At 41.2% G+C, this 15,150-nt stretch overlaps 1 protein-coding gene across 1 annotated transcript in view; it reads right to left on the bottom strand.

The window, feature by feature from the left end:
- LOC126157993 (uncharacterized) overlaps nucleotides 1-15,150 on the bottom strand; it is a 61,991-nt gene that overhangs the window by 18,724 nt on the left and 28,117 nt on the right. The window contains exon 3 of the mRNA XM_049916412.1: nucleotides 10,984-11,136. Within this exon, the coding sequence (XP_049772369.1) occupies nucleotides 10,984-11,136 (153 nt within the window). The remainder of the gene's footprint in view (nucleotides 1-10,983; nucleotides 11,137-15,150) is intronic.

The following is a 15,150-nucleotide window of genomic DNA, read 5'->3' as shown; positions in this document are numbered from 1 at the left end:
CTTTTTCGATTTGACACGTCTTGTGTTGAACGTCTTTCAAGGAAAAAATATGGTTCAATTCCTCCACTTCTACTGACCTTTGTTTTTTGAAATAAAAAGACGAAGAAGATCTTTCCTGCTCTCAGATGAAAGTTAGATAATACAGTATTCGTGATTAGCTTGAGTATCGTCACTGAAAATGGCATATATTCGTAGCTTCGTAACCCTCTTGGCCGCTCTGCTCCTAGCCTGCAGTTCTTTGTGGCATGTTGTAATACAAAATTCAGTTAAATATCTTCTCCTACATTAAAAAATTCCATAAAAATAAGGACTTCTTTCAGTTATCATCCATAGCTTGCATTAACGACATTCTAGGTGAGTCATTTGACGCCATTCTGCCGCAAGTAAATAAGTTATTTTTAAATTATACGAAAGAGCTCATCCCCAATTTTAGCCAACCCGCATCGTTTCAGTAATTTATTACCACTTGTAACAATGCTGAGCTTGATTTTAGTTTTATTTAGTATTTTATTAATATCTAACAAGGATTTATCGTACAAGAGAACTGTATCGCTTCTTATACCTTCTTTTTAAAAATATCTGAGATTTGAGTCAGTTTTACATTAAAACAAAAGAAGTTATTTCTTATTTTATCGTCAGGGATCAAGTATAACTTCGTTAGATTTACCTATTTACATGTGTCTGCATCTCTCAGCCTAGAACGGGATACGTTAAAGTTTTGGATTTTTTACGAATACTGGTTCTGGATACACTGCCTACCAATCAGCAGGGCTAGACAGACACGCTAACGGAACATTGCAGAGAGCACGTAAGTCTACAGTACACCGCGGTTGCATAAAAGTGTAGTAAAGATGGTGCTACACACATGCTAAAAGATAACTAATAATGAACAGTTTAGGCCATTTTAAGTAACTAGAAGAATGAACTCAAGAGACTCATCACTTCAAATGTTTGTTTACAATTCAAGAAGATAAAGTTTAATACTAAACTGATGGCAATCGAAAAGAGTAGTAAATTATGGCAGCGAGTAAGAATGTAACGAAATAGAAAGCAACCAGTCGCATAAAAGACATTTCTTTTGTCCGTTTCGTTCCCTTCGTGCCCTCCCTTCTTCAGAAGAATATACCTGTTACTTGCTAGTGTCAACAATAAGATCTATATAACAAAATGCCATGGTCCTAAAAATACACAGGAGCAATAAGCAGTCATTCGAGTCCATCCTAATTTTCACAGCAGTCACTGCTGATCATCAGATGCGGTGATTCAAAATATAGACGCAACGAAGTGTAAGAAAGGCGGGAACCACCTGGGCACGACATTCATGTTGCTAAGGCGATACAGAAGCGATCTTTTGGGCTGTTTAATAAATAAGAGTCGGTTACACGTAATTTAAGCATTACAAGGGTTCTGCTCAACACAATTATCATCTCTGAAAGCTCAGCTTGATGGGGACCTGAGAATGAAACCGTAATAAAAAGTCTGAAATTGCTGAATGTCAAGGGGATTGTAGGGGAACTAGATTTGCGTCTGACTGTGAAAATCACTAAGGTGAGCGACATGTCTTTAGTTGTCTCTTGTTTATGGAAGTATAGACAAGGGACATATTAAAGAAACGAAGCATCATCTGTACCACATGACAGAGAGAAAGAGCGAGATATGCTATGGTTAGAGCACAGGGCCCGCATTTAAGGAGAACACTGGTTTTGGCTCGTAAAACACTCCAACAATAGTCAAGAAAAGGTCGAACCCACTGCTCACGATGTCACATCACCATCGCGTTACGTCGACGTCATGAAGCTCTCAGCCAATCACAATGCAGCATCTGCTCGAAAGTATCCGAATGATCTGACCGTGCCGTTTTGCTCGCTACTCGAAGTATGTGGTCTTTTGTGAGAGGATCAGAGTGTGGGCATTTGTTATAATGTATTATTATACCGATCAGCAAATTTCATCATCTTCAGCGCCAGCATTGTTCAGTCACCACCCGCACGCAAAATAAGAAAAAAATTAAGTATTCTCATAATTAATTGGCATTTTGTGCCGATTTGTTGCAATTTAACTACATTTGTCTCAAATAACGACATCTCTGTCCTATAAATGATGTTAGCTAAGTACAGAAATGACTAATTTAATAGCAAATACGCTCTTGCAAAATCTTTAAACGATAAGGAAAAACCACAGTGTAATACATAAACAAATAAACTTTTACTGCGTCATCCCCGCACTAGTAGTGTATGTGTTAAAGCGAGCACGCTCTAATATTGTGAAATAATGATATCACAGTATATGTCACAAAATCTCTATAAATATTTACAGAGTGTATAACATAAGACATTATTGTGTGGCATTATAGCAAAATTCTATAAGCAGTGATGTTCTGCTGAATTCCAAGATAGTCAGTCAACACGCACATAAACACAGTGCGCGCAAGAAAAAGCACAATGCTACAATTACGTATCTACAGAGATGAATAGTACCATCTAGAGAGGAGTGATGCTGCTCGCAACCAAACAAATCTCGCAATTAACACTACTCTAGCGCATCCAAATGGTAGGGAAATTTGCATTATTTAAACAATGTCTGTGTAATAGTTTTCAATGCGACTGACCTGGTTGCTGGCAGAAAAGGCACTGCTACTGAATCAAACATCCAGTGAGCGGCATCCGGCCCACGTTAATCACAACAAAACTGTCTTATCCCACTGGCGCCTATGCATTTGCCGCTGAAATCAACGGACAGCTTTGCAGTTAAGCATTGCTAGCAAAACAAGCACCAAGCACTTTCCTCCCTCCACATTTTCCCTCTGGGACAATAAGAAACGAACTACCCCTCCTCCCCAACCATCCCACTTTTATTACCAGATCTCACAGTGGACGACGTAACCTATAGTCACCCAAGCAGAATGAAAAAACCGTTTGATTACAATTAGCATACGACAACACACACGTAAATGCCGGCCATAATCATTAGTACACTAACACCAACGTTTGGGCAATACCCGCACATTAGCTGCCAAGAACTGCCGGAAAAACGTCCTATACATAAGTGATAAATGTAGAATCCCTGTCATTGGATAGGTATGCTAGGGAAACACACTTCCTTAAACACAAACTAAAATATTGTATGTGTGTGCCAGGTACAGCCTACCACACAGTTGGCTGTGCCGTCATCGCTTGAGACACAGACGACACCTCCGCGTACACAAGACCCTCCGCAAATCGGAAGCCCCAGCAGACGCCGCCCAGACACAGCCAGAGTTTCATAGTCGGCCTGCCTTAACTTGGAAACCGCGGAAGACAGGTTTATGGCCAAGCATTCCATAGACAACATGAAGAGCACACCTGTGACTTGCACAGTGCATTTTAAAAGACAGCTGCCCAGCAGCATTGCCCACACATGGAAGTAGAGAGGCTTGTGTGCTTTCCAAAGCAGACACCAAACGTAGTATGCAGCCAACCTTAAAAACCTTCTACAAGTATTTTTATTACACAGCTCATGTATGTTGAGGTGGTCTGTGAGCTGCTGGATTTCAACATACAGTGTTATTAAGCAAATTGATTATTTAATAACAAATACATTCCTACTGATACTCATTACAATTTAATCGTAAAGTTTAAAGCGTTTGACTTTGTGATTGACCACAAATCCTCCTTTCCTGGTTCTAATGTGTCATTGGACACTGTCTACAGCAGTGTCACTGAAGAAGAGGCACAATCCGGCTAATATCAGAGTCAAGTTCAGTGCCTGATTCTGCTGAGAGGAGAAGTCTGTTGTTAAGATATTACTGAATTTTTCTTTACTGTCTTGTAAGGTGGTAAATGTAAGCCTTCATGTGTGTAGGAAAAAACACAGTATTGTGTTTTGTCATAGCAGTATGATTGAAAGGTCTGGAAACAGAAAATGCTTTTTGTTCGTGACAGTTATTCATATCAATAACTAAAGACTCTGGATAAAGATCAAGTTGACAATTCCCCCAGTCCCATGATCTTGCGGTCATACCTTCTAAATCTCATTGGACTTGTAATCCAATTATAAACTCCCAGCCCAGTTACACTATTTTGTATGTGCTGTAACATGGCTACCCCAAGGGTGGAGTGCAGGAGTGGACTCAGCAACAAGAAGCAATGTGCATATGTTTTTGTGTGTTACTCTACACACCAAAAGACGAACTGAGGGAAAAAATTCATTGATGTATGTTTATTACACTATCACTTCTGATGTCTATAAAATTTGAGATGCCTCTCCCAGGTGAACAGTACATCCCAAACCCCGACATCTCTGTTGAAGTATGAGGTAATGCTAACGTTGGTAATTACCCTGCGTGGAGAGTCATCTTAATGTGTGGATGACTCTGATATCGTTTTAAGTAGAATTAAGATGAATATTTTGACAAAATATGTACACTCTAGACTATGGCCCTCAATTTTAACCTAATACATACTTATGCATCTTTGTAGTAAACATTTCAGAATACTTTTTTTGCACGAGTACACCAGCATTACGAATTTGTATAATCGATTTTCACATTAAATATTAGACAGATAGACAACAGTTTGCATTAGATCCTTAGAGGTCAAACACATCTCAGTCGTGTGCTATAATTGCTTTACGAAGTGTGGTGCAGACTGAGTCTAAAACTTATTTCTTCAGTTCATTAATAATAATAATAATAATAATAACAATAACATCGCGCTTATGGATAATACATGTATTGTCTACTCGAGGCTGTTACTGTACTTTGTTAGAAAACTCATTTTAGCTTTGATCAATTTCAATTCGTAGCAACAGTATAGTAGCTTATTTTTAAAAACAGTAATATGTGATTGTAAAATGTTAAACACTAAAACCAAAGAACCATGACAAACGCTCACAGTCGGTCAGATAAAGCTACCAAGCATCTCTTGCGATTCAGCAGCTATATCCATAACCAATTTCACAGCGGCAGTATGTAATATGAGCAGTGTTCATGCGGTCTCTCCAACCTGTGTTTACTCTCATTAGTTGTTAATCTAAGTTATGTAGATAACTGTATGCCACCAAAGCTGGGCTTGGAGAATTTTTATCCTCTATAAACGAACTTCTCGTGATTTCATCTGCATTCATCTGCATTTCATCTGCATTCATCTTGCAAATCACACTCCAGCACCATAAAACGACAAAAGGTGATAGGACTTTTTTCTCCCTATATTCCTATGAATATACCTACCAGTTTACGAAAGGAATAGATTCCAATCAGTTTACACCATCTCAGAATCTTATATTTGAGAATGTGATGTACATACTGCTAGTTAATTTGTAAAATGTGTAGCACACCTTATTTGTAATACTTCAATGACAAGTGTTAAGGGTATCATCTTGTCTCATAGTCTTGTGTAATGTGAATTCGGAACAATATACTGCTTTCTCATTTACTCAGGACTAGTAGGAACATGACAGTTTCGTCTTGTCACCATGTCTGTAGAACACACTGTCTTTCCATCAATACAAAACATGTATATGCATGTGTGGTGTCATCCCTTCGACTATATACAGGGTTAATATCTGAAAAATTGTACCACATATATTGTGGAAATGGAATGAGCTATTGATGTGTAGATGTAGGATGTGTGGTTTTCACAGAATTGATTGGTGATCAGGGGCTCGTATTATTATTCAATAAACAGATTGTAATAATACTTAGAGTGTGATTTTTTGTGGAAACATACACTTTCTTAAATATAACACTGCATATTGACATTAACAAATTAGAAGTAAGGAAATTAGAATGTCAGTGGTGATTGTCACAGGAGCCTAATGCGAGTCGTTTACGAGATACTGCATTGTGCAAAGTTTCCACACTGAAACTGTTTGTGCCATTTAAACTGCGTTGTTGCTAGGTGCAATGTTGTTATGTTTGCTTATGGTGTGCTTCTGTGTTCCTTGAGTGCACTGCAACTTGTTAGTCAGTGTGTGACAGTCCAAGTAATAGGTGGTGAGTGCACAATGACATTTACCAATGCAGAAAAAGGCAACATGTTCATGTTGTATCGAGAGTGTAAGATGAATGCAGTTCGTTCGTGAACAGTGTAGGCAGTAAAATATCCCAATAGACATCAACTGTCCCGCTAGTTATCTATCAACCACTTCAACCAGTTACTTGATAGTGGTAGTGTCACACCTAGACAACGTAACAGAAAGAAACAAGTGACAACAGAAGAGGGGGAAATTAATGTTTTGCTGCTGTTGCAGTTGATCTGCATGTTAGTTCACGCACAATCACATCAGGAAGAGGGATCAGCCAGGCAAGTGTCCTATGCATTCTCCATCGACATAGGTTCAATCCCTATCAAATCTCTCTCCATCAAGAACTGCGTGGGAATTATTATGAGCATCGTGAGAACTTCTACACATGGGCATACTCCAGATGTATCATGTGTCTTGTTTAATGATGAAGCCACAGTTACCAATCATTGCCATGTAAAACGCTGAAACATGCACTTCTGGTCTGTTGACATTCCCTGTTAGCTTCGTGAGGTGGAATGTCAGCGTCCATGGAGTGTAAACATGTGGTACGGGATAGTGAACTGTCAGCTCATATGCCCGTTTTTCATAGACTGAAAACTGAATGTGCACAAGTATCGCAGCCTCCTAACAAACCATCTTTCTCGGGTGCTAGAAGACTTTCCTTTTCTGACTAGGAGGAACCTGTGGTAACAACATGAGAACTGCCCAGCCCATTGTACACGAAATATTACAGCATGTCTTCACAAATTAATTCCAAATAATTGGACTCGACACAGAGAACCTGTATCTTCGCTGGCCCATCCCCCAGTTTTGATACCTGCAGACTTTTTTCTGTGGGGAAGGCTGTCTAGGAGGACATACCAACTACACCCAATGATATACAACGACGTATTACTGCAACCTGCTCGGATAACTCCTCTGAAAGGCTAGCACATGTGTAGCAGTCGTTCCATACTAGACTGCAAGGGTGTATTGCCGTTGCCAGTGGTCATTTTGAACACAAACTGTGATGGTCAACTGTCTCGTTACTGGTCAGAATATACAAACCTAGTGTATGCACGTGCGCTGTTCTTTAGCGTGTGCTACCACAGGTATCCCCCCCCCCCCCCCCCCATGAACCATGGACCTTGCCGTTGGTGGGGAGGTTTGCGTGCCTCAGCGATACAGATAGCCGTACCGTAGGTGCAACCACAACGGAGGGGTATCTGTTGAGAGACCAGACAAACGTGTGGTTCCTGAAGAGGGACAGCAGCGTTTTCAGTAGTTGCAGGGGCAACAGTCTGGATGATTGACTGATCTGGCCTTGTAACACTAATCAAAACGGCCTTGCTGTGCTGGTACTGTGAACGGTTGAAAGCAAGGGGAAATTACAGCCGTAATATTTCCCGAGGCATGCAACTTTACTGTATGGTTAATGATGATGGCGTCCTCTTGGGTAAAATATTCCGGAGGTAAAATAGTCCCCCATTCGGATCTCTGGGCGGGGACTACTCAAAAGGACGTCGTTATCAGGAGAAAGAAAACTGGCGTTTTACGGATCGGAGCGTGGAATGTCAAATCCCTTAATCGGGCAGGTAGGTTAGAAAACTTAAAAAGGAAAATGGATAGGTTAAAGTTAGATATAGTGGGAATTTGTGAAGTTCGGTGGCAAGAGGAACAAGACTTTTGGTCAGGTGAATACAGTGTTATAAATACAAAATCAAATAGGGGTAATGCAGGAGTAGGTATAATAATGAATTAAAAAAATAGGAATGCGGGTAAGCTACTACAAACAGCATAGTGAACGCATTATTGTCGCCGAGATAGACACGATGCCCACGCCTGCTACAGTAGTACAAGTTTATATGCCAACTAGCTCTGCAGATGATGAAGAAATTGAAGAAATGTATGATGAGATAAAAGAAATTATTCAGATAGTGAAGGGAGACGAAAATTTAATAGTCATGGGTGACTGGAATTCGGTAGTAGGAAAAGGGAGAGAAGGAAACGTAGTAGGTGAATATGGATTGGGGGTAAGGAATCAAAGAGGAAGCCGCCCGGTAGAATTTTGCACAGAGCACAACTTAATCATATCTAACACTTGGTTCAAGAATCATAAAAGATGGTTGTATACATGGAAGAAGCCTGGATATACTAAAAGGTTTCAGATAGATTATATAATGGTAAGAGAGAGATTACGAAACCGGATTTTAAATTATAAGACATTTCCAGGGGCAGATGTAGACTCTGACCACAATCTATTGGTTATGAACTGTAGATTAAAACTGAAGAAACTGCAAAAAGGTGGGAATTTAAGGAGATGGGACCTGGATAAACTGACTAAACCAGAGGTTGTACAGAGTTTCATGGAAAGCATAAGGGAACAATTGACAGGAATGGGGGAAAGAAATACAGTAGAAGAAGGATGGGTAGCTTTGAGGGATGAAGTAGTGAAGGCAGCACAGGATCAAGTAGGTAAAAATACGAGGGCTAGTAGAAATCCTTGGGTAACAGAAGAAATACTGAATTTAATTGATGAAAGGAGAAAATATAAAAATGCAGTAAATGAAGCAGGCAAAAGGAATACAAACATCTCAAAATGAGATCGACAGGAAGTGCAAAATGGCTAAGCACAGATGGCTGGAGAACAAATGTAAGGATTTAGAGGCTTATCTCACCAGGGATAAGACAGATACTGCCTACAGGAAAATTACAGAGACATTTGGAGAAAAGAGAACCACTTGTATGAATATCAAGAGCTCTGATGGAAACCCAGTTCTAAGCAAAGAAGGGAAAGCAGAAAGGTGGAAGGAGTATACAGAGGGACTATACAAGGGCGATGTACTTCAGGACAATATTATGGAAATGGAAGAGGATGTAGATGAAGATGAAATGGGAGATATGATACTGCGTGAAGAGTTTGACAGAGCACTGAAAGACCTGAGTCGAAACAAGGCCCCGGGAGTAGACAACATTCCATTAGAACTACTGACAACCTTGGGAGAGCCAGTCCTGACAAAACTCTACCATCTGGTGAGCAAGATGTATGAGACAGGAAAAGTACCTTCAGACTTCAAGAAGAATATAATAATTCCATGTAGATGAATTCCATGTAGATGAAGATGAAATGGGAGATATGATACTGCATGAAGAGTTTGACAGAGCACTGAAAGACCTGAGTCGAAACAAGGCCCCGGGAGTATACAACATTCCATTTGAACTACTGACAACCTTGGGAGAGCCAGTCCTGACAAAACTCTACCATCTGGTGAGCAAGATGTATGAGACAGGCAAAGTACCCTCAGACTTCAAGAAGAATATAATAATTCCAATCCCAAAGAAAGCAGGTGTTGACAGATGTGAAAATTACCGAACTATCAGTTTTATAAGCCACGGCTGCAAAATACTAACACGAATTTTTTACAGACGAATGGAGAAACTGGTAGAAGCCGACCTCGGGGAAGATCCGTTTGGATTCCGTAGAAATGTTAGAACACGTGAGGCAATACTGACCGTACGACTTATCTTAGAAAATAGATTAAGGAAAGGCAAACCTATGTTTCTAGCATTTTTAGACTTAAAGAAAGCTTTTGACAAGTTGACTGTATTCTCTTTCAAATTCTGAAGGCGGCAGGGGTGAAATACAGGGAGCGAAAGGCTATTTACAATTTGAGCAGAAACCAGATGGCAGTTATAGAGTCGAGGGGCATGAAAGGGAAGCAGTGGTTGGGAAAGGAGTGAGACAGGGTTGTAGCCTCTCCCCGATGTTATTCAATCTGTATATTGAGCAAGCATGAAGGAAACAAAAGAAAAATTCGGAGTAGGTATCAAAATCCATGGTAAACAAATACAAACTTTGAGGTTCGCCGATGACATTGTAATTCTGTCAGAGACAGCAAAGGACATGGAAGAGCAGCTGAACGGATTGGACATTGTCTTGAGAGGAGGTTATAAGATGAACATCAACATGAACATTAACAAACGCAAAACGAGGATAATGGAATGTAGTCGAATTAAATCGGGTGATGCTGCGGTAATTAGATTTGGAAATGAGACGCTTAAAGTAGTACAGGAGATTTGCTATTTGGCAAGCAAAATAACATGATGGTCGAAGTAGAGAGGATATAAAATGTGGTCTGGGAATTGGATGGAAAGCGTTTCTGAAGAAGAGAAATTTGTTAACATCGAGTATAGATTTAAGTGTCAGGAAGTCGTTTAGGAAAGTATTTGTATGGGGTGTAGCCATGTATGGAAGTGAAACGTGGACGATAAATAGTTTGGACAAGAAGACAATAGAAGCTTTCGAAATGTGGTGCTACAGAAGAATCCTGAAGATAAGATGGGTAGATCACATAACTATTGAGGAGGTACTGAATAGAATTAGGGAGAAGAGAAATTTGTGGCACACCTTGACTAGAAGAAGGGATCGATTGGTAGGACATATTATGAGGCATCAAGGGATTACCAATTTAGTATTGGAGGGCAGAGTGGAGGGTAAAAATTGCAGACGGAGGCCAAGAGATGAATACACTAATCAGATTCAGAAGGATGTAGGTTGCAGTAGGTACTGGGGGATGAAGAAGCTTCCACAGGATAGAGTAGCATGGAGTGCTGCATCAAACCAGTCTCTGGACTGAAGACCATAACAACAACAACAACAACAACAACATGAAATCTCAACTAAATTCATAAAATGTAACTGTCAAGAAGGTTAAACTAAGAGCATAGTGCAGAAAAATTGAAATTACAAAATATGTACTTTGTATCTACTGTGCTCTAGATAAGGTACAGAATGGTATTTCGGATTCACGAACGAGGAACGTATTGGGCTGTGCCTTAGGGACAAAACAGGTGACGAGAAGCTTTCCTCCCCGCCCCCACTCCTCTCCCCCACACACTATCTTATCTTCACAGCATCAATTATATGAGTAAATTCTGACACAGACAGTGCGATGGCTTGCACAGTACAGATATAGAAAACAGCCTAGTTGTGGCGGTCACCTTTAGGCTGACGATGCGGATGGCCTGGTCAACGGTCATCTCGACGCGCACGCGGTCGCGCAGGCGCAGGTTGATGGTCCCGTGTGGTGTCGCCACCACCGCGCCGCCGCCCGCGACGCCGTCCACCATGTCTGGATCACACCACCCATCTTGCTGTCGGCATTCAGATCGTCTCGTCAGCTACACCAGTCCCCAGAAATAACAGCTGTTTTGTAGGTTAGGTACATATACACTACTGGCCATTAAAATTGCTGCACCAAGAAGAAATGCAGATGATAAACGGTTATTCATTAGATAAATATATTATACTAGAACTGAAATGTGATTACATATTCACGCAATTTGTGTGCATAGATCCAGAGAAATCAGTACCCGGAACAACCACCTCTGGCCTTAATAACGACCGTGATACGTTTGGGCACTGAGTCAAACAGAGCTTGGATGGCGTGTACAGGTACAGCTGCCCATGCAGCTTCAACACCATATCACAGTTCATCAAGGGTAGTGACTGGCGTATTGTGATGAGCCAGTTGCTCGGCCACCATTGACCAGACGTTTTAAATTGGTGAGAGATCTGTAGAATGTGCTGGGCAGGGCAGCAGTCGAACATTTTCTGTATCCAGAAAGGCCCGTGAAGGACCTGCAAGACGCGGTCGTGCATTATCCTGCTGAAATGTAGGGTTTCGCAGGGATCGAATGAATGGTAGAGCCACGCGTCGTAACATATCTCAAATGCAACGTCCACTGTTCAAAGTGCCGTCAATGCGAACAAGAGGTGATCGAGACGTGTAACAAATGGCACCCCATACCATCACGCCGGGTGATACGCCAGTATGGCGGTGACGAATACACGCTGCTTCCAACGGGCGTTCACCGCAATGTCGCTAAACACGGATGCGACCATCATGATGCTGTAAACAGAACCTGGAAAAAAATGACGTTTTACCATTCGTGCACCTAGGTTCGTCATTGAGTACACCTTCACAGTCGCTACTGTCTGTGATGCAGCGTCAGGGGTAATTGCAGTCATGGTCTCCGAGCTGATAGTCCGCGCTGCTGCAAACGTCGTCGAACTGTTCGTGCAGATGGTTGTTGTCTTGCAAACGTCCCCATCTGCTTACTCAGGGATCTAGACGTGGCTGCACAATCCGTTACAGCCATGCGGATAAGATGCCTGTCATCTCGACTGCTAGTGATACGAGGCCGTTGGGATCCAGCACGGCGTTCCGTAGTACCCTCCTGAACCCACCGATTCCATATTCTGCTAACAGTCATTAGATCTCGACCAACGCGAGCAGCAATGTCGCGACACGATAAACCGCAATCGCGATAGGCTATAATCCGACCTTTATGAAAGTCAGAAACGTGATGGTACGCATTTCTCCTTCTTACACGAGGCATCACAACAACATTTCACCGGCAACGCCGGTCATCTGCTGTTTGTGTATGAGATATCGGTTGGAAACGTTCCTCATGTCAGCACGTTGTAGGTGTCGCCACCGGCGCCAACCTTGTGTGAATGCTCTGAAAAGCTAATCATTTGCATATCACAGCATCTTCTTCTTGTCGGTTAAATTTTGCGTCTGTAGCGCGGTATCTTCGTGGTGTAGCAACTTTTATGGCCAGTAGTGTAACTATAAGCAGCAACACGTCACAGTAAATTAAAATTTTAACAGTAATAGAAATATTAAATTACTGAAAACTTCGAAAAAGAATAAGCTTTTTAATACTTAAAATGGTTAAACACCAAATACAGAGCACTTGAGTCTTCTCGGTGGCGGAAGTTTCTTGTCTGCACAGACTCTAAATGTTCTGCAGGCTATATAGCAAATGTTCCTGGCAGATACAACAGTTCAAATAGTATAGAACACTATTCACCTCTTGCACGGGCAGAAGGAAGCTGTGGCCTTCTGTTGAGTCCCTGGACACATGACGATCGAGGGGAATGAGGAAGCTGGCAGGACAGCAGAAATAGTCAACAAAGAAAATACCGCAGTTCTTAAAATCCACTTCTGGCTATGGTGTCATGGGTGGCAAAGGGAATGTAGGATGAGTGGGAAAACAGTGTCTGGAAGTGGCCAAAAACAAGTTGCGGTCAGTCAAACCAACTATTCGACCATGACGCATGTCCATTAGAACTCCAAGAAGGGGAGAAGTGGTTCCACGCAGCTCCGTGTCGTACGCTGCTTAATGACACATGCTTATCTCTCGGGGAATGGAGTGTTTGCGGAGACGCACTCACGGTGCACCATATTTTCAACATCGTGTGTTTTGTATGCTGATAGACGGGAAGCCTTTGGTCCACTGAGGGACTTACCCTCAGGTTTAGGTGATGAAACAATAGAAAGGAAAATGACATTTTTACGGTGTCTGGATTCTTGCTCAACGTATTTCGACGACCATTTCAAAGTGTCTTTGGGTGTCTGGCTCATACTATTATTTCCGCGATCAACAAGCCATCTTAATACCATCCAGCGTTTTATTAATACTGTTAATTCATAACAATTGTATGAATAGATCTACTCGAGGTTATACGTGAAAGTTTTTATGACTGTGGCTTTAGTTACATGGTCTTTGCCTTTCGTTTTAACAAGAGTAACTCCTCCTGAACCAGTATCATGATATCGAGAAACGACGCTGGTTATTACGCTGTTTAGCGCCAACAGTTTTAAGTCCGTCCGACCATAAAAAATGGTAATGGTTTATTGGTAAAAACATTTTGTCTGCCAGGCTAAGTGTTCCTGACAAACACTGAGTATAATAGCTTACTAAAGTAAGCAAAAACATAATGGGTTCTTGACAAATTGTGTCACCATCCAAAGCAGAGGAAAAAACTCGTGACGAAGTATGGCTGCTCATTTCAAAAATATACTATAAACTTGTATGCACTGCCCACTTGCAACTCCTCTTGACAGAGAAACAGTCCGTGCCTCAAAGGCCATCTTCATATTCAGAGGCGTATTAGGAATATTTTATGTTGCCTCACGGCTGAAAGCAGCTAAAACACTACTGGGCAGTAGGGCACAAATATCTCTCTCTTTCTCAATAGCACGTTTGGGGGAACAGCACATTGTATCACAGTATAAATATGTAAACCAACTGTATATGACAATTCGTCATCCCGGAATTTAAATGTCGTTTTACCACATAAGTGCTCTATTTTTAAATGATAGGTCCGTAAACGTAATGATTTTAAATTGAAGCCAAAGAAAGTAGACTGACAACTTTAAGCTTACTGGGACTGATGTGTGTGTGCGCTGCATGATTAGTGAATTGGTTGTATGGCCGATTAACCAAATGCCAATTTTAGGAAATGATTAAAATCTCCAATCCCCTCAAGATAACACATATCTCCTTATAGCAGGCAGTGACTTCATTCGGTAGGTGAATCCTGAGTGTATAATGGAAACAAACGACATAGGAACGAAAGTTATTCTCTTGGTTAGATTTACGCATGTGGATTAATACAATGAAGGAAAAACTACAAAAAAGAGTTTTGCGACATAAACGAAAGGTGGGACGAATTGTCATATACAGTTGGCTTACAGCTTCATACAGTACAATGTGCTGTTCCTCCAAATTGATGAAGAATTTGCTAAAAACAACACAAGAAGCTTTTACAGAACTTTCAAACAAAGGTTATCAAGGTACAAAGCACCCACCCTCCAATTTCGATATGTAAATGGGACCATCGCTCACAATAACACGGAAAATTGCAAAATACTAGCAGGCTACTTTGAGAAACTCTTGAATTGTGAACCCATCCTTGAAAAATTTGAATCCATCCCAAATAACCGTGAGAAGCCAGATTCAGAACCACCGACGACTGAAGAACTACAGAAGGTCATTACAGAACTTCAAAACAACAAGGCGTCCGGAGAAAACCAAATAGTGGCCGAACTATGGAAAGAGGCTGACAAAAATGCAGTTACATCCCTTAAGTGTGTTTTCGATCAAATCTGGAATGAAGAAGAGATCCCCACAGAATGGAGAACAGCTCTCATCCACCCTATCCACAAGAAAGGTTTGAAGACAGACCCCAACAATTACAGAGGAATATCACTGCTGGATATAACGTACAAGATTCTTTCTAAAGTCTTTTTGAACAGGTCAGAGCCGCAATTGGACCCGCAAATCGGGGAATACCCGGGAGGTTTTAGAAAGGGT

The sequence above is a fragment of the Schistocerca cancellata genome, chromosome 2 (assembly GCF_023864275.1).
Source record: "Schistocerca cancellata isolate TAMUIC-IGC-003103 chromosome 2, iqSchCanc2.1, whole genome shotgun sequence".
In the NCBI taxonomy this organism is placed as follows: domain Eukaryota; kingdom Metazoa; phylum Arthropoda; class Insecta; order Orthoptera; family Acrididae; genus Schistocerca; species Schistocerca cancellata.
The sequence above is the reverse complement of the archived record's forward strand: the minus strand, read 5'-3'. Positions and strand labels throughout refer to the sequence as shown.